The sequence below is a fragment of the Nelusetta ayraudi genome, unplaced genomic scaffold, assembly GCF_046127955.1.
Source record: "Nelusetta ayraudi isolate G7.1 ecotype Tasmania unplaced genomic scaffold, CSIRO-AGI_Nayr_v1 ptg000092l, whole genome shotgun sequence".
Lineage (NCBI taxonomy): Eukaryota > Metazoa > Chordata > Actinopteri > Tetraodontiformes > Monacanthidae > Nelusetta > Nelusetta ayraudi.
This window is the reverse complement of record NW_027466142.1, coordinates 371,286-390,000: the sequence shown is the minus strand read 5'-3', so window position 1 is coordinate 390,000 and position 18,715 is coordinate 371,286. Positions and strand designations below refer to the sequence as shown.

At 47.6% G+C, this 18,715-nt stretch overlaps 2 protein-coding genes across 3 annotated transcripts in view; one reads left to right on the top strand and one right to left on the bottom strand.

Annotated features, from left to right (window-relative positions):
* The window catches only part of snx2 (sorting nexin 2), a 20,693-nt gene extending 7,974 nt beyond the window's left edge, over positions 1 to 12,719 (bottom strand). For both annotated transcript variants that reach the window (XR_012929044.1, XM_076046900.1), the window contains exons 1-11: positions 12,363 to 12,719; positions 5,367 to 5,466; positions 5,088 to 5,248; positions 4,877 to 4,943; positions 4,571 to 4,614; positions 4,041 to 4,182; positions 3,869 to 3,947; positions 3,078 to 3,153; positions 1,025 to 1,138; positions 788 to 881; positions 1 to 160 (exon numbers count right to left, since the gene is read on the bottom strand). The exon at positions 1 to 160 is cut by the window's left edge and continues 46 nt beyond it. Coding sequence is in view for 1 of the 2 variants with exons in the window: in XM_076046900.1 (XP_075903015.1) it covers positions 1 to 160; positions 788 to 881; positions 1,025 to 1,138; positions 3,078 to 3,153; positions 3,869 to 3,947; positions 4,041 to 4,182; positions 4,571 to 4,614; positions 4,877 to 4,943; positions 5,088 to 5,248; positions 5,367 to 5,466; positions 12,363 to 12,605 (1,280 nt within the window). In the remaining variant the exon portion in view is untranslated. The remainder of the gene's footprint in view (positions 161 to 787; positions 882 to 1,024; positions 1,139 to 3,077; positions 3,154 to 3,868; positions 3,948 to 4,040; positions 4,183 to 4,570; positions 4,615 to 4,876; positions 4,944 to 5,087; positions 5,249 to 5,366; positions 5,467 to 12,362) is intronic.
* A 612-nt stretch (positions 12,720 to 13,331) lies between these two features.
* Positions 13,332 to 17,032, top strand: rnf214 (ring finger protein 214). Its single transcript, XM_076046901.1, has 6 exons — positions 13,332 to 13,671; positions 14,331 to 14,542; positions 14,629 to 14,762; positions 14,908 to 15,136; positions 15,226 to 15,435; positions 16,146 to 17,032. Exons 1-6 carry the CDS (start codon positions 13,557 to 13,559, stop codon positions 16,881 to 16,883), a joined length of 1,638 nt encoding a protein of 545 aa, XP_075903016.1. The 5' UTR covers positions 13,332 to 13,556; the 3' UTR covers positions 16,884 to 17,032.
* Positions 17,033 to 18,715: the final 1,683 nt, after the last annotated feature.

The window sequence follows — 18,715 nt, the reverse complement described above, 5'->3', positions numbered from 1 at the left end:
AAGAGGAAGAAGTCGGCGTTGGCCTGGTCCTGGTGCAGCTGGTCGATCTTCTCCTCCACCTCGGCCAGCTGGGACAGGGCGCGAGACAGAGCCGTGTGGTCCTCGCTGTTCCCCAGCATGGCCGCCGACTTGGCGAACTGCGCCGTGTTGACCGACAACTCTGCAAACATCATCATCATCATCATCATCATCATCATCGTCGTCGTCGTCGTCCTGGTTGCAGCCACAGTTGAAGCTCTCACTGTGACACTGGTCGGGGGTTCAAGTTGGAGGCCTGATGGGAATCTTGTATATGTGTGCGTAAATCTTGGCTATAAAAATCAACACTTGATTTTTTTGTTTTGTTTTGTTTTCACATTTCTTGTCAAAACACATTTTGAAATGAGAAAAAGATTGTTTTTTTTTTAAATGCAAGAAAAAAAATCTTTCCAACTAGTGACAGAAAAGACTTTAGAAAAGATTTTAATGTCCAGTTGCAGGATCTTCTTCTTCTGTGACCATGAGGCATGTGAGTGGAGCACTACAGCCCCCTGCTGTTCATCTTAGGAATCAGCCAGCTTCAAATGGAAAAAGTCTGAACTGACTGAAGCGAGGGGTAATTTGGGTGTTTTGATTAGACAAAAAAAAAAAAATAACACACATTTATGAAAAAATCTATGTGATTTTGCATTTTACACACACACACACACACACACACACACACACACACACACACACACACACACACACACACACACACACACACACACACACACACTTGAACAAGCTCAGTGTGAGGGACTCGTACCTTTCCTGTGGCATACCAGAGACTCCACGCTGGCGTGAAGCTTCTTCAGCTGAACATCCAGATTCTCAAAATGCTGCTGCTTCTCTTCAAACCACTGACACACACACACAAACGCCAACACACACACAAGGAGGGTTTATTAGGACTGGATAGTCGGCCAAACGCCCGTTACTGCCCATCTCGTCGTGTTTTTTTATTTCTTGCAGTGTGCCAAGGGTCAAAGGTCACAGCACTCACAGCGTCCGACTCGTTCATCTTGATGGTCATCTTGTTGACGGCGTCTGCGGCCTTGTTGACCATCCGCAGGAGTCCGGCGCTGCTCAGAGCCTGAGTGTTGACCGCCCGCGGCAACTGGATGGTGTGCAAACACCACACACACACACACATAGATCAGCAGCTGCAGAGACAGTTTTTTTAAGACCCAGAAACACTTTTGTTTGCTTTAAGCTTTTTATCATAATTGAATCATTGCTCTTGGCAGGAGGGGGAGGGGACGAAGCCTCGTGGATCAACTACAAAGCAGCTTCAGTTTTGTCCACGTGTTTCCAATATCACGTGTGGCAGCAGCTTCACTCATCTCTGCTGTGCTACTCATGGTTTCATTTGTTCTCCACATGTTTTTCCTTCCTTTTTTTTGCTTTTGCTTTTTTTTTCTTCCTGTTTTTATTTTTTATTTTTGTTTCTCTTCATTTGCTTTTTGAGCATCTTTATCTAAACTTTTCCTTTTATTTCATTGTCTTTTTTCAAACAACTTTGCCTCTTTTGAGTCAACATCTTTTGTTGTCTACATTTTGATGATTGTGCTGCCCGTTAGGTTGCATTATTTTTAAACCTCCTGGCAATTTTTCTTTTTGCCCGTTCTTTATTCCAGGGTGCATTCTCCTGTTTTTTTTTCTTTTTTCTAAGAATAATAATGATAATAATAATAATAATAATAATAATAATAATAATAATAATAATAATACATTTATTTATAACGCACTTTATATTTTAACAAGGAAATGTAAAAGTGCTACGAAAGTAATCCAAATGAATTAAAAACATTTTGCAAGAATAAAACAATTCTCAGGTTAGAATAAAGTCATCACAGAAAACAAGAAAGAAATTACAGATCAAAAGATTTCTCTCAATCTTTCCTTTCTCAATCAAGGTTGCTGTCGGTTCCTCGGCCCCTCTGATTGTAATGTCTCCCACGTTCTGCGCTCGGTCAACAGGCCACGTGCTTAATGTGCCAAAGTGGTGCAAAATCCCCGCTGGGAACTTTGCTGCGGCTGGACGTCCGTCTGAAAATAGCCTCATTTTTCTTCATTTTGGGAGAAAAGTTTACTTTGGTCCGAGACGTTTTGCAGATGTAAAACCCTCCTATCACTGCTAACAGCAAACACCAATTTCACTCAACGTGGACGTGCGGGGGGCTAAGGGGGAGGGGCTGGGTCCCCGGGGGGAGGAGGGGGCGCTAACGTGGGGACCGGGGTGAAGGTGTGAAGGCAGCAGGGAGGGAGGGCAAGCTTTCAATTTCCACACACACACACACACACACACACACACACACACACACACACACACACACACACACACACACACACACACACACACACACACACACACGGACTGTGTTTCATTAAGCTGGCCGGACGGAGCGACACGCTCGGCCAAGCGTCCGAGTGATTCATCTGTTAAGTCGGTGACACCAGGCCATTTATTCTGGACCCAACGACTGCCGGCCGCTTCCCGACACCATGGCGGCAGCGCTGAGGTGGCTGATGGAGGGCAGGAGGAGGTGGTGGAGGGAGAGGAGGAGGAGGAAGAGGAGGAGGAGGAGGAGAGAGCAACAGCAGGACGTGTTACGGGGGGTTTAGTCGGGGGAGGAGAACTAAAACGAGGAAACAGGAAACGCCGCGGCTCCTTAAACCCTGAGGCAGTTTTCAAACGGCGCTGGACTCGCGGCCGCAGACCGGCTGCGCCGACCTTGTTGCTCGCTTTTTTTTTTGCTTCCGAGTGGAGAAAAAGAAATGAGAGAAAAGTCAGGAAAGGGTTTTCTGAGGGCTTTTCTTGCAGGTGGGGGGTGGGGGGGTCTGGGGTGGAGGGATTTTGAAGACTTTGTGTCCCAGCGAGACGTCTCAACACGGCCGGGCTGCCGATGGACGTTCGACACAAGAAAAAAAAATCAATAACTAATAAATGAATAAAACCTAAGTGGGTCCTTCCACTCCAAAGGTTCTCATTTTCATCACAGGATCAGACGGTCAATTGCTTCGGGAATAATCTGAACTGCTGGCGAGCTGTTTACCTCTGAGCTCTCCAAAAACTGCAGCACGTCGGGATCCTTCAGCAGGATGGGGTGTTTCACCGTTCGCAACAGGTACCTGCAGGGAGAAATGCACACACACACAACACAACACAACAGAGATCAGCTTGAAAGGTTTGGGTTCCTGGGTCTCCTGGCCTCACCGGAGCCTCATTTATTTAATATTGAGCTTCAAGACGTAATCTTCCTCCTGAAGTATTCAGCATCAAACACTGGCATTTCTCAAAGCAAAATCACCATTGATGTTTGTTGCTGCGTGTGTGTGTCCATCAGCGTGGAATTCTGCAGCTCCGCCACCCGTCACTGGCTGACCTTCCCGTCAATCAAGCGGCATCATCAGTAAAGGGCAGGGGAATGTCAGCCCCGCCCACCTGCTCGCCTCCCGTTCAGCGCACGCCGTCGCTTCCCGCCATCGTCATAACGACGGCCCTAATTTTTGTGGTTTATAACCTTTCGTCGACCGGGCTTGCGAGCCAGTTTGTCTCCGTAATGACCCGCAGCATCACTAATCACATGACCGCAAAGCACCAGAATTTCAAAGAGGTGCGCCGACGAGACAAACTTTTCTTTTCTCCTTGATTAACAAGTGTCGAACAATGACGACTTTCAGCTCCGTATAAATCCAATCCATTATTATTATTATTATTAGCAAATTAACTGCAATTAAATCTGTTTTCTAACTGCAAACACAGGTCAGGCATTTTTTTTTGGGAGGCAGCAGCAGGAGATTTCAGTCTGGCTGTGTGCGTCAGTCTCTGGCAGTGCAGGTTCACCTCTCCAGCGCCGACCTCCTCTTCGCCACAAACTCGTTGGACGACTGGTCCTCCTTCCCCACCTTCACTTTGGTCATGCCTGCAGAGGCGGAGGCCGACGGTGGAATCAGCCGAGGGATTACTCAGATTCACAAACAGCCTGCGACTGCGTGTTCGCTGCAGCTCAGCTTACCCATGATGCTTTTCTCCGGTGCCGGAGGGACGATGTAGCCCACGTGCAAGTACTTGGAGGCCAGTTTGCCGTGCAGGCCCAGGAAGTCGCTGAAACGCCGCTTGACGGCAAAGTCTTGGCTCTTGAAGACGGAGAGGGAGGTCTGGAGGCACAGAGCCGTGGATGAGCGTCTTAGTAGAGGTGAACATATATCAAATATGTACATACATAGACATCTATCTATCTATCGATCTGTATATCTATCTATCTATCTATCTGTCTATCTATCTATCTACCAATCTATCTATCTATCTATCTGTCTATCCATCTGTCTATCCATCTGTCTATCTGTCTATCCATCTGTCTATCTGTCTGTCAATCCATCTGTCTATCTATCTGTCTATCCATCTATCTATCTATCCGTCTATCTATCCAGATATCCACCTATCTCACACACAGTTCAAATGTAAAAATGGCGAGTGTTATGTTTCAGTTCCACTGATTCCTTTCACTCGACAAGGCAACACAAGGCACCAGCCGTGCTCTCTCACCTTGGTGGTCACTTTGTAGGCCATGTAGGCGTTCATGCCGTCACCTGGAAGACACGCGCAGTCATGTGACCCTTTAAGGAACTTATCATGTGTAAACATCGTTAGCGTTGATAAATAAAATAAAACAGAGGAGCGGATGGAAGCCAGGGAGCTCAAACTGGTTGAACTTGTCAGAGTGTTTCCAACCCTGCCAAAGCATTCAGGAGCACAACAAACAGCAGTGATGCCTCTGAAGAGTGAAAACTCTCCAAAAGACGAACATAAGGTGAAAAGCCGTTAATGGTGAGTAAATCCGTGTGCACTCACCAATTTTTTCTGGGTCAGACACTGATATGCTGATGTCCAATGAATCGTCTCCCTCCTCCTCCTCAATCTGAAGAAGAAATAAAAGAAAAACCACACCAACAGTCGTGTCAATCATGACCTCTGACCTTTTACCAGCTTGACTTCTTTCTCTACTTTTTTTCCCCCATTCATCTTACATTACTGTCAGTAGCTGTGTTGCGAGTCCGCTCACCTCATCGAAGGACGAGTGTGTGAACATGTCATCGTGGCCGATGGTGATGCGGGGGGTGATGACGGAGATGGGAGGGGTGATGGGGGTGATGGCGGGCGACGGTCCGTCCGACAGCAGCACTTCTCTGTCGGGACTGTCCAGCGAGACCTCCTCCGTCGCTTCTGTGGGCAGGACACCAGGAAACACAGTCAACAGCCCAGTCGGCCTGCAGGAGAGTGTGTGTGTGTGTTTGTGTGTGTGTGTGTGTGTGTGTTCGTGTGTGTATGTGTTCTTGTGTACCGGCAAATAGGTCGTCTGTGTCGTCATTAAACAGCGATGCCTGTTTGGGCCCATTGGACTTGGTGCCGGTGTTTTCAGCAGGAATGTTGGCCGGTCCGGGCTGAGAGAAACAACAGCAACAAAATGTCAAACAACAGTGAATAAGACTTTAGGAGAAGTTGTCGAGTTATTTTCCCCCTCAAACAATATCCTCGTTTGCCTCTAAAGGGAAAGGCAAAGCCAGTGTTGGTGATAAAAAAGGAAGTTCAAATATACAATAAGTTCTTATTATGTTTCCATCAATGAGATAAACTCCAGACTGTTGTGAATAAAGAACAACAGCGGCAGTAGTTGCGCTGACATCTCGCACCTTGACACACTCAGTGCGTTTACATGCAGAGCTTAATCGGACTCAGCAATAATTCGGTTTTCTCGTCCAATCGGAGTTCTCACCTTGGTCCCCGTATACATGCAGCTGAGAAATTCAAATTATTGACAGGAACATGTCCTCTTCCCAACACTAGGGGGTGGAGTGAGTCTTTTCAGCCGGTCAGCTGCTTTCGGTTGACATATTAAATCATTATGATATGGAACGATAGTTCATAATGTACGTGTTACTTGCTTAGCAGATAAGGTGTGCCCTATTTCTTGTGCTCATGGTGATTTTAAAAGGCAGACAAGAACGTCGTCTGCTGTTGGAGGGCTACAACAACACAACTGTCTTCGATGCTACGCTTTGTGCCGTCGCTACGGATCCGAAACTCTCGTTCTTGTTGGATTCGGGTTTGGAGCAGACTGGTGGGAGAGTTTGTGTACAGGTTTTGCAAAGGAACGGTGTCTTCAGTTATACACACGCTCATTAAAGTGCCGACCGTGGAGGAAGCTGGTGCCGCTGCACGCCGTTTCCAGCAGAATAACAGCGAAATTACCAAAATAAAAACAAATCAGAAAAACATCTCTTTGGTGTGCTTTTATTTACAAAGTTAAAATTCTTCTAACTCACAAAAAATGTGAACGAAAAGGTAGAAATATAAATACGAACGAATACGTGTTTGTTCAGGGGTGCGCAAAGCCGGAGCCCTGCATTTGCTGCGCTACCTTTTTAAAAAGGTCTCTGTTGCGCGTTATTTTAATATGTCCATCTCTTTTAGAAGAGAAAGCATCACCCCGGTCTCATCCTCTCTCCAAATGTCAACATTCTTATTCGCGTTTGCCAGGTTGTTTCGCGCCGTCTGTTTTGTAAGACGACGTAGTTGTGCGGTCATGAGTCGCGAGAGCGAGGCGTGGCGCGTGCGCACTCGCGTTGTCCAGTTAATAGTCCGATTAACCCCCGTTTTACACCAGAAGCGTCAGCAGAGCGACCGCGTTGACGCTCTGCTGACGCTCCAGCACCCTCCCACACAGGACGCGTTTTACGAGCAGAGCGTCTCGCGCAGCGGCTCGATCGGTTCACGCGAGGATTGCAAGATCGCGCGACAACCCAGGTAGTTTTCGCGTGTTTTTAAAGAAAACAACAATGAAACAAAACATTGATACTTCGAGACACTGTTGGGACAGTGTCTCGAAGTATCATTGTGTGTAAAAAAAGAAAAAAAATGATAAACCGAACTGCTGGCATCATACAAAATGCAGGTATTTAAAGTATAGTATAGATGCATTTTGTTCTTCATAGTTTGAGATTCAAAGTGAAATCTGTTTTTGTTTGACGGCCGATCTGAACAGCGTTGAAGCCGATGCGTCACGTTGATGTTTCACAGTAAAGTACAGCACATATAAATACAAAATCCAGCACATTGTGTGTTATGATGAAAATCAACCGGATCCACCGTGTTTTTACACCATTGACTTCCTGTCTGAACGATCCCACCTGCTACGATTGACGCAGGAGGGACGCGGCAAGCGTCAAAGAATAAATTCTGGCGTTCTTTTCCAGCGGGTCGCGTTTTACTGCTTCTGGAACGCTTCTGAAACGCGGACGCTCTGCGCCTGGTGTGAACCTGCTCATTGACTTTAGTGGCCGCGTTTCACTGCGTCGACGCGGACGCTCTGCAGACGCTCTGCAGACACTTCTGGTGTAAAACAGGGGTAAGGCGTATACATGGCAGAGAAATTCGAATTCCAATCGCATTATCTGGGTGTCTCAATCGGAGTTCTCCGATTCCAATCGGAGTTCTCAAACTCCGATCATAATCGGAGTAAGGTGTTTACATGCACGTGAGTTCTCCGATCATAATCGGACTAAGGCAATAATTCGAATTTCTCTAGTGCCATGTAAACGCACTGACTGATACTGGGGTGAGTGATCGTTCTATCATGGATGTTTTTCATCCTCTCCTTATTCCAGGGCTTCAATTCTTCAAAAAAGCTGAGCTTCTCAATGAGGCACCTGGTTGAAACTTTATTGCTACGGCTCTATAGTGCCCACAGTGCTGAATCAACACATTCCACAGAAGAAGAAGAAGAAGAAGAAGAAGAAGTTGGAGGGAGGAAAGAAAAAAACCTCCCCGGCAGGCAGCTTGTGTCATCCGTCCTCCTCAACATCCTGCAGCCTGCCAGGAAGCAGGGCCAGCTGCTCCGCCAGAAACACTGACCGTAAAGCTGAGCAATCAGCAGCGAGGGGGCGCCGGTCACATGACATCACGGCAAACGGTCGCGGACAGGAAAGAGGTGATGATCTGCTGCTCCGGCCAAAGTTCCCCCAGCAACAGACTGTTGCAAAACAACGGATCAGCTTTTCTGCGCCACCACCAAGCGTGGCCAACACAATATTATTCACGCAACTTCATCCTACCTGATCTTAAAAGCTCAATGGACTGACGGTGAGACAGAACGAGACGAGTCCCAAAACAACGAAGGCCAAACAACGTGCAGGCACGGCGACACACCTCCAAGGCAAACACAACTTTAGCGCAACGACACTGACCTTCCAGTTTATTTTCCATCCCACAACCCCGTGGAGCAGCTACACAGCAACACAAATAACTCTGAAAGCACATTTAGCCCTCTGTTTACATCCTCCCGCTAAGAAAAAAACTGTTTGGAAGGAGACAAAAAGCTGAAATGTGATGTGAGCGAAATAGGTCAAATTTGAGATTGACCAAGAGAGTCTGTTTAAAAGGCTGAATACTGCTATTAGGCACGTTTATGTGTGCGTACGTGTGTGTGTGTGTGTGTGTCAGTGGTGGGGGTGGAGGGGCAGAGTGTGTGTGCAGAAGGAGAGAAGAGGAAATGTGTGATGATACGGAGGAGCTTCCTGCTTCCTTACTCAGCGAAAAAAAACACAGTGAGATGCCAGAGGAAACACTGCCAGCCAACACGCACACACACACACACGCGCACACGCACACACACACACTTATACAAACCTCTGTTCAAACATTTACGTCTAAACTGCACCGTGGCCAGTCAGCTAATACAGAACATTAATTAGTAATGCAGGTAAAAGCTGCGCAGATGGATCACAGACCATCTCAAAGTGTTGCAGAGACACCAGCCAGCTTTTCTGTCGCACAACTCTACAAAACTCGGGCGGCGATTTCCCAAATGTTGATGACAATGATTTTCGGCGAGGCACCAGTCAGCAGTTTTCACACAAGAGCTGCGGATCCAAAACTTTGACTTTTAAAGAGTTATGTAACGCAGCCAAACATCCTGTGGCGCCCCCTACATCTGGCCCCAGGGAGCCACTTCCTACTGATTGACATATGGTGGGACGTGTACGTTCAGAACAAGTGTGCTCAGTCGTGTCTGAACTGTGTGAAATACAACTATATGCACGCGGCAAAACATTCTTTTTTTTTCTTTTTTTTTTGCCCAATTTGCTGAATTTCATTCATGAAACATCACCTGGTGACCCGAGAGCTTCTGGCGGAGGGAAGGCGAGGACACGGCAGGAAACACTACAGGAAACTCAAGTGAGAGCTGAACTGCGATGACCAGCAGAATACACACACACACACACACACACACACACACACACACACACACACACTGACGCTGACGCTGACTAAGAGAAGTCGCCTTCTGACAGTGATACACAACAGGGCGCAAAAAAAAAAAAAGTCGAGCTTTAGTGGAACTTAACATCCTTCATCCGATTATTGGCCCTGGTGAAAAAGTACTAAGTGAACCCAGACAATGTTTACGCACACACACACACACACACACACACACACACACACACACACACACACACACACACACACACACACACACACACACTGTTCTTGTGGTCAGCACTCTGCAAGTCATTACTTCTTCACAACAGTACTGGTAATGGTGTGTGTGTGTGTGTGTGTGTGTGTGTGTGTGTGTGTGTGTGTGTGTGTGTGTGTCCGTGCGCGCGTGCGTGCGTGACAACATACTTGAGGTAAGAAACCGTTGTTCCCCCCAATCAGAAGATATTTTCACAGACAGACGACTCGTCCTTGTACTTGACTCTGTCGTTGTTTCAGCCTGTCCCACAACTGAAACATCGCGGCGGCGCGAATGAAAACCCGAGTGGCTGTGTCACGGTGGAGGAGGCGGAGCCACGTTGCGTGCGCCGCTCAGACAAAAAGCTCCCAGTTAGAACTCAATTTGATCCGTCGAGATTTGAAGAGTTTTCCCGGCCGGCGTGACAAGGAATTCATTCACTGGAGGGATTTCACGGCCTCCAGGAGGACGAGCACCAATAACGGGCTCGACGAGGTCCGTCGACAAAAATCCAGCCTCTCAGTAGCATGTTTGTTGTGTTTTGTAATGAGAGGAGGGACCACTGAGCAGATGTTCAGCGACGGGACTGAGCGCTGGCATTGCGCAAGTACCAATATTTACGGTAATATCAACGAGAAAAGTACAGTTTTCAAAGTCTTGGGTGCTGAAAGGTTGCTGCTATTTAGTTTAAATACACTGTAGAGAGACACTGAAGACATCGAATACATGAGCAAGATAGGTGTAATTATGAAGCAAATGAAAAACACATCCAATAACTCTAAATATGCTTTTTATGAAAGGTGGCAGTTTCAAAGAATTTAAATATAAAAAGTGTTTAGTGTATAGAGTTATTTTACACTTTTATTGTTTCCTACATCATTCCATGTGTGTTCATACGTGGTTTTGTATGCCTTCAGCGGGAAACTGCAATGTCAATAGTCATGAGAATTAAAGAAAAGGCATTAAATTCAGAGGCTGTGTCCAGACTTTTGACTGGTAGTGTTTACACTTGGTCTATGGAGAGAGAACTCAGAGAATTCAGAGAGCAAAAAATAAAAACTGAACAGACTGAAAGGGGAAACTGTGAAGACCTGATTTAGTGTCATTGTCATTGGTTTTACTTGCGAAAGTCAGTGGCATAACGCCTCAAAATTAAAGTGCAGAAGTTGTCTCAGAGTTATGATTCGAAGGTGCTGACAGATGATTGGCTGGCCACTGAAAGACCTCACGTGACAGTTTAGGCAGAGCTCCTCCGCTGGTCAGGTGCGAGTGTGTAACGAGGGACAAAGTCCAGAAGACAAACTTCTGCTGAATCAGTTCAACACAACAAAACCACGTGGTGACAATGTGCAACGACGGGGAATCGGTTTGGTTCCCGAGAAGGATAATGCAAGTCTCATTATCGGGAAGATGCTGTCACGCCGCTACAGACAGAGGTCATAACTGTAATAAGCTGATGGAGAGGATGTGGAGGTGGAGGAGGAGGAGAGGGCTCAGCAGACACCATCAATCTGTCGTCATACAAAGAGGAAGGAAGGAGGGAACTCGATGTATGTGGGAACACAATCTTCTTATTAGGATTATTAACTTATTCACGTGCCGAAAGATTAGATTCGCTTTTCAGGCTCCCGAAAGCATCAATCACACATTCCCAGTGTTTTCTTAGAGGAACAGAAGCACAGACGGCATCCTGTGGTTCCTTTTGAGACGTGAGCACACGCGTTTGTCTGCAGGTTTACGCTCAATTATATCGCTCTGCCTGTTTGAATTCAATCTGGAAGAAAATGGGACAACTTGTATTGCGTGAGAGACGATGGTCGAGCCGAGCCAAACAGTTGGGCCAGTTTGTCTGTGCAAAATCCGTCCAATTCCGAGTGTTCCACTGGAGTTGCACGAGGTGTCCAAGAGCCTGAGGGCACAAAAGACCTCATCCAGCTTCCATCACTGGCTGGCGCTGCTGCTCAAGCAGGAAACTGCATTTCACCTGGAAACTGCAACAGGTTTGTCTCCCCTCGAAATCAAAACATAGAGGTAACGCCAGCGGTTTGAGGAACAGCTGTGACGACAATTTTGGAGGGAGATGACAAACCGGATGGTGAACTGTGCTTCAAAATGACGAGTCAGCATTCAATGTTTTGTTTCAGACACTATTGGGTTGAAAGACTGAGGCTCCCGTCACTTTTAATATACATATGGCCAATCATTTGAATCTGGAACAAAACAACAGAACTGGGACATAATGCTAAAGTACACAAAAACAACAGAATAACAAAAAGACATCTCGATGACCTTTAAAAAATTTTAGTTGTGAGATCAACGTCAAATGAGGCCACCACAGAACTGCAAGTGAACTGCAGTTTTGTGGGTTTTCCGGGTTATTTTTTCTCCACCCATCCATGGGGCCCTGAACGCACCACCTCCACCTATGACTGTCACCTGACGGCGAGTAAACACACCTATTCCTCTTCTCTCGGCGCAAACAAGTGACCCTCCCGGGCTCCTGTAACTGTCGTTTGCGCACGGCGTGTGTGTGTGTGTGTGTGTGTGTGTGTGTGTGTGTGTGTGTGTGTGTGTGTGTGTGTGTGTGTGTGTGTGTGAAGCGTTACTACAGTCTGCTGTTGTTGTTTGTCAGGGAACGACGACGACGCAAACGGCCGCTTCCCTGGCACACACCAAACCCCATTCAAAAATATCACAATTTTCAAGAGCACCCCTCTCTCCGCTCCTTCGTTCCCACCTCCTGCTCGTTCTCAGCTGGAAAGCAGAACGCCCTACATCGGCCTCCCCTCACCACCACCTCATCCTCCTCCTGCTGCTACTCACCTCCTGGAACAGGTCCTCCCCGTCCTCCAGCTCCTGGAAGCCCGAGTGCGCCGCAGGAGGGTCCCTGGCTGTGTCCGCCATGTTCGTCCCTTGCGGCTCACGGTTCTGACAGCTAACTGCTAGCTTGACGGCGACACAAACAAGCGACGGACCGGTGTGGGTGCGGGTGCGGGGTGGGAACAGGTCGACTGACGGCTTGGGAGAAAGGAGAGGAGGAGCAGCGGCGAGTGGAAGCGCTGTCATGTGACTAACCGGACTCCCTGATTGAAGCTGGAGAGGTGGCAAAAACGAAGAGGACTCACTCCGTCGCTCGTTTCGTTATTTTTGGGGGGTTTGGTTTTACCTGGGGCCTACTTTCCGGTAAAAAGGAAAAAAGAAAAAGAAAAAGAAACCGGTGACGAGCGATAAAAGTCAGACGCGAATTGGAACACGAATTATGTCATAAGCGCTAAGAATTGTGTCGTGGAATTTTAAGCGCTTTGTTGTGTGAACTGTGAAGGCAGGACAGTTATCAATCGCACTAAGAGAGTGGCGCTTATATGGGTGAATTAATTAATTTCAAAGGGGAGCGGACCCAAGTAGCCTAACGCAAAAAATAAAAATGTTTTTTTTAGTTTATCAGTGCCACTAGTCATGTAACGGGACGCCTCCGGGATGCATTGAGTAAAATAATAAACATTTAAAAAGATTAAAATAATTTGTACTCTAAAAAATTAAAACAAGTTTCAAAGAAATCGATCCTGATCCATTGCATTAAATTCAATAACTTAATTTTTCCTAATTACATCTATGAAAGGGTTTTTGTTTTAAGAAAGTACAGATAATAATAATAATAATAATAATAATAATAATAATAATAATAATAATAATAATAATAATAATAATAATAATAGACATGCGGTGACGCTCGTTGGTTTTAAAACGAAACCTCAATATACGATCTTTGGGATGTTTGAGACGGATGGCTATGACACAATCACTTCCGGGTTGATAACGAATCGGTTTTTCACGTTGTAAACGCATACAAACTGGATGGAGAAATTGTTATTTTAGATATGGTACTTAGTTGTAGAGGCGCATCAGATTATTGCTGTTGCTGAAAACGTTTCCATTTCCTGTTTCAGACGGCTTCAAACCAGCCGGGAAACTCTGTGAAAAGGAGACATCTGCCTCGTTCTATTTGGTTCCGTTTGCATGGAAGCAAGCGAGGCAACTGTCGACATGGCCTCGGAGGAAGAGCCCAAAGTTCAGCAAGTGACAACACACGCGGAGGAACTGGAGCTGCCGTTGGCGAATATGACCGTCGAAGGTGCGTTCGCGTGCACATGTGTTGTTAGTTTACCCGTAAACGAAACTCATCCAAGTTTCGTGGCGTCAGACTCGCGCCCGAGCAGCGTTTGAGCTTGAAATTGAACGTGAGAAGAATTTACGTCTCCAAACTGTGCTAAGATAGAAACATATTAGTATTATTCAATGCCGCCGCTTTCTGTTGTGTTTTTCCCATTAGCTGCCTGTTCAGAAGTTCAGCAAATATTAAGGAAAACGTTTGTACCTTCCATACAAGGCCACGAGTTTCATATTTAACCCAGTCATGAGACACACACAAGACTGATTAACCAGTTTTACTAGACAGGTCGATTGTCAGTGTAATATTCTGAATACAGCCATTTTAGATTAAGTGACATAATAATAAATAAAAAATAAAAAAAGGTTCTTACTCCAGTAGTCGACTTTCATTCTCCTCAAGACAGACAGACTGTAGCAGTTGAAGAGAATAATCAGCAGAATGAACATCTTGCTCATTGCCCAAACCCTGAGGTCCTGCCTGTTTTGTCTTGGCTTATTTTTCCCCCTCACCTGCACTTTCACAGGTGTCCTTGAGTGTCAGCGGCCGTGGGCGTCTGCGGTTTTCAAATCATTCAGATATTTTCTTCGTCGGCCTCCTGACACATTGCATTCTCTTGCCAGATCCGTTGCAGAAGGGTGGCACGACCACCGACTCAGGCGTCAACACAGATGCCGACTGGGAGAATCATGTGGAAGCCACCTTCAATCACAACTCCATTCTGAACGAGCGGTACGAGGGGCTGATGAAGAAGCAGCAGGAGGAGAATGAGAAATGCAACAAAGACATACAAGAACTACTGAATAAGCAGGAGGCGGCAAAGCAGCAGCATAAGGCAAGACTTTTTCCAGAGTTGTTCAGGACTGGAACAACTTGGACTCAGAGGAGTAGCTGACCATCACATTCTCCCTGTGCTTTCAGGCACTTCTGCAAAAGTTGGAATCTGTGCGAGTGAAGCTGCAGCTCAACAACTCCAAGGCAACCATCAAGAACTTCTTAGCCAAGAAAGAGGAAATGATCTTAGAGAAAAACAAAGAAAATGAGACCATTATGAGGTAAAATTCTGACGCAGAAAGGGGATCTATGTGATATCCAACCTGTTAGGCTTCAGGAATTTGAACTTTGCAGGAGTCACGATGTCTCAGGTAGAAAGCAGCGCCCTCTGTGTGTGTTGTCCTCTCTCCCTGCTGCCCCCTGTAGGCTGAACGACGAGCTGGACGAGAGCTGCAGAAAGCTGCGCGAGCTCACCAAGGAGCAGCTGGACGAGAAGAAGAAGTGGCGAGACGAGTTGACGGAGCTGAAGCAGGAGCTGGAGCGGGTGAAGAAGGAGGCGGAGGAGGCCCAGCGGCTGGCGCTGCAGGACGAGGTCGCCGCCGTGGAGCAGCAGAGAGACGTGGCCATGGCTCACATCCAGGACTGGCAGAGAGAGGTACAGGGAGCGGGAGGATGTTGCAGTGCAGTTGGAGCAAAACCAGCCTGACTGGACGTCCACCCTGTGGTCCCACCCCCACCCACCAGGTGGGGCAGTACCTGAACATCCTGAGAGTGGAGCTGCCCCAGCAGTACGACGGCGAGAGGCAGCAGTGGGAGAAGAAGGAGGACTTGGTCCGGCGGAACCAGACGGAGCTCCAGAGCCGCTTCGAGGAGGTCCTGCAGCAGCTGCACCAGGGCCGCGAGTTGGAGTCCCTGCCCAGGATCAACGTGCCAGTGCTGCCACAGGTACCAATGGTAAGTGTCTGTGTGCTCTGCTCGACATGTTGTACCTCCTGCCTCGACTCACCTCAGTTTATTTGATTCATTAAAAAAAAAAAAAAAAAAAAAAAAAAAGGGTAGGCAGTTTGCCATGCGTTTTAAAGAATACAATAGTGAAACAAAACTCTCCCAACTGTGTCTCAAGTATCGCTCTGTGTAAACTAAACCAAACTGCTGGCATCATACAAAATGCAGGTATTTAAAGTTTACCTGCATTTTGTTCATCATAGTTTCAGAGTTCAAGTGAAATCTGCTTTATTGTTTGACAGCCAAACTGAACAGTGTCGAAGCCGACACGTCACGTTGACGTTTCACAGTAAAATACAGCACATATAAAAACTAAATCCAGCACATTGTATACCATGATGAAAATCACCCGGAGCCACCGTGTTTTCCAGCCATTGACTTCCTGCCTGAACGATTTAATTGCTGCGCTTGACGCAGGGAACACACACACTGATTTTCATGGCTGCTGTCTGCTACAGAGCCGGTCGCACTGCAGACGTTTTTTGGTGCAAATTGGGGGTAAATCACATCCGAAGGCATCTTAAAGCGCTTTGTACAATTTAAAAAAAAAAAAAAATCAACAGAACCTCACAGAGCAGATTCACTGCATTCACCTTCCGGAGTTCTAAAAGCTCTAAAGGGCGATTAAGCTTTATTTTGATGCATGTTTCTCTCCTCAGGCTGATCTGAAATTCAAGCAGGTGATGCAGTCGCTGGCGTCCCCAGTGTTCAGAGCCCCGCCTCCTCCTCTGCCGCTGCCCGTACAGAACCGGCCCTTCCCTCCACCGAGGCACCCGCACTTCTACCAGCAGCCCTTCCATCCCTTCCACTACCCGCCGCCGCCGCCGCACTTCTACCTGGCCCCGCATCGTCCTCCGCACCACCACCAGCCCTACTTTCCCCCGCAGCCCTCGCCTCCCCCGGCCTTCGCCAGACCTCCAGTCGGGGCCACGCCCCCTCCCAGCGTTTCTCCGTCTCCGCCTCCTCAGCTCAGCAACCCCTTGGCTCCTTCCACGCCTCCGCCCAGAACCATCGCAGCCGCCGGGAAGCAAGACAAACTCGACAAGTTGCTGGAGAGGCTCGGCAGTCGCTTCCCAGAATGCACCAAGGCCCAGCTGACGTCGCTGCTCCAGCAGGTGAAGAACTCTCGCGGCACGCTGGCCGGCATGTCCATGGAGGAGGTGGTGGTGCAGGTGGGGCTCAGGCTGGCAAAGAACGAGGGGTCTGGCACCGTGGCCCAGCCCGCACAGAGAGCCGCTCCCGCCGCAGTCGAAGCCCGCAGGCTGTGCCCGATTTGCCAGAAGCACGTGGATCCGGAGCAGCGCCACCCGCTGGGCTGCTCCCACACCATCCACAGGGACTGCATCAGACCGTGGCTGGAGACCAGCAAGAACAACACGTGTCCCTTCTGCTTGTGAGGGACGAACCCGGCTACAGTCATCACTGCACAAGTAAAGATAGAAAACAAGCTTCATGTTCCATGTATCTTTTTATTGTACAGTGCTGAGGAACAAACTCCTCATATCATCATTATGCAAAGATTTTCTATTAAAGGTCCAATATTGTATCACTTGTCAGATCTTTATCAAGCACTGTGTTGGTTCTATGGCCTTTTTCTGAATAATATTTAACATTCTATCAAACTCTGGCTATTGGGCTGAGTGTCTCAGTCGCCCTGAAGTCAAATTAAAGTCCGTGTGATTGTCACATCCCGAACGAAAACAGGTCCCCCGCATTTGACCCATCATCCCATCCTCTGAACCCGTCTGCGAGAGGCCGACGCCGTCCTGACGGTCATCCCTGTTTTCTGAGCTCACACCTGCTTTAACGATGGAGGGGGGGCAAAAAAAAAAAAAAAAAAGAGTGAATACATCAATTTGTTCTTTCCATTGCATTTGATAGTGGTTCCCACTGGGCCTTTGATTACCATCATCAACAGCAATCGCATGCAGCTGGGTGATTTCCCGCCACTTTAGCTGTGATGCGCTGAGCGAGTAGCACCTCTGCGCTCCCCTGTTGCACGTTCAGGATCCTAAAAATACACAAACTCACTCTGCCAAGCGCTCAGACGGGAGAGTTGAAGCCATAAATACTACAAGAAATTGCCTTTTAAAGGTTCCTCCCCGCCACACACACATTCTCTCTCCCAGCGGACTCCCCAGTCAGCCTTAATGGTGCTGCTGGGCGGTCGATGGCTAAGGTTAAAGGAGCCGTCGCTTCCCGATAAATACCAGAACACACACACACACACAGTGCAAAGTGCTGAAAATGTGTCTATCCGCTGCCAACGCGCGGGCGAAATAATGACGGCGAGTTGTTTGTGCTTCCTGTTTACTGGACCGGACGTCCGTCTTCCCTCTAACAAACTCTCCCTCGCGCTCTCCGTCTCCCTGCGTAAAGGTTAGTCCTCTCTGCCGGCTCGCAACCGATTTTACAGGCAGCGGTGCCAATAAGAAGCTGCTCGTCTGGCCGTAAAGCTGCTGTAATGCAAGAAGAGCGCCGCCGAGGATAGAGACGAAACGGCGGGCCGGGGGTGGCGGAGGTGGCGCGCTGGAAGCGGAGAGATGGCGAGGCTCCTCGGAGGCCTCGGAGCAGCACAACACTTTGGTTTGGAGAGTTCTGGATCGATTTGAAGGGGCGAGGAGTCAAAGCGGGAATACACGTCCTGGTCACGGCCGTGCACATCAAATTTCAAAGCATCACTCACGTCGCCTGAAATCATCACAAACGTCACATGTTCCAGCAGATATTATGACAGGACAAGAGCAACTTTTGGCATCAACACCAGTCGGAACATCATCTTAGGCTTGAGCCGAAAACAAGTAGCCCACCCAGTAGAACTCCACAGCAACATTTCTCAACTGGTGGGTCGCGACCCAAAAGTGGTTGCAGCTTTAGTTTACCTTTTAATTTTCTTAAATGGATTTTAAAATATATACTGTATATTTTTACAACAAATGTTGAGTAAAATACAAAAACGTTCCCTCATTATGGGAACAGTCGGGAACGGCTAAAGACTTTTCTTTAAGCTGGATCACAGGTGACTGACAGAACGACTGTCCAATCACTTTGATTGGCCTTGAACTCTTCAACACTTTCTGCAAGCTCCCTTTTCAATGTGACATGTGTAGAGTGGCCTTGTTTTGACTACCGAAAACTCGGACCTGCAATGAGTTTACTCAAAAATTCCACATACATACATTTAAACTGCAACTTTAAACTGCATCCTTTGTATGGATATAATTGTATT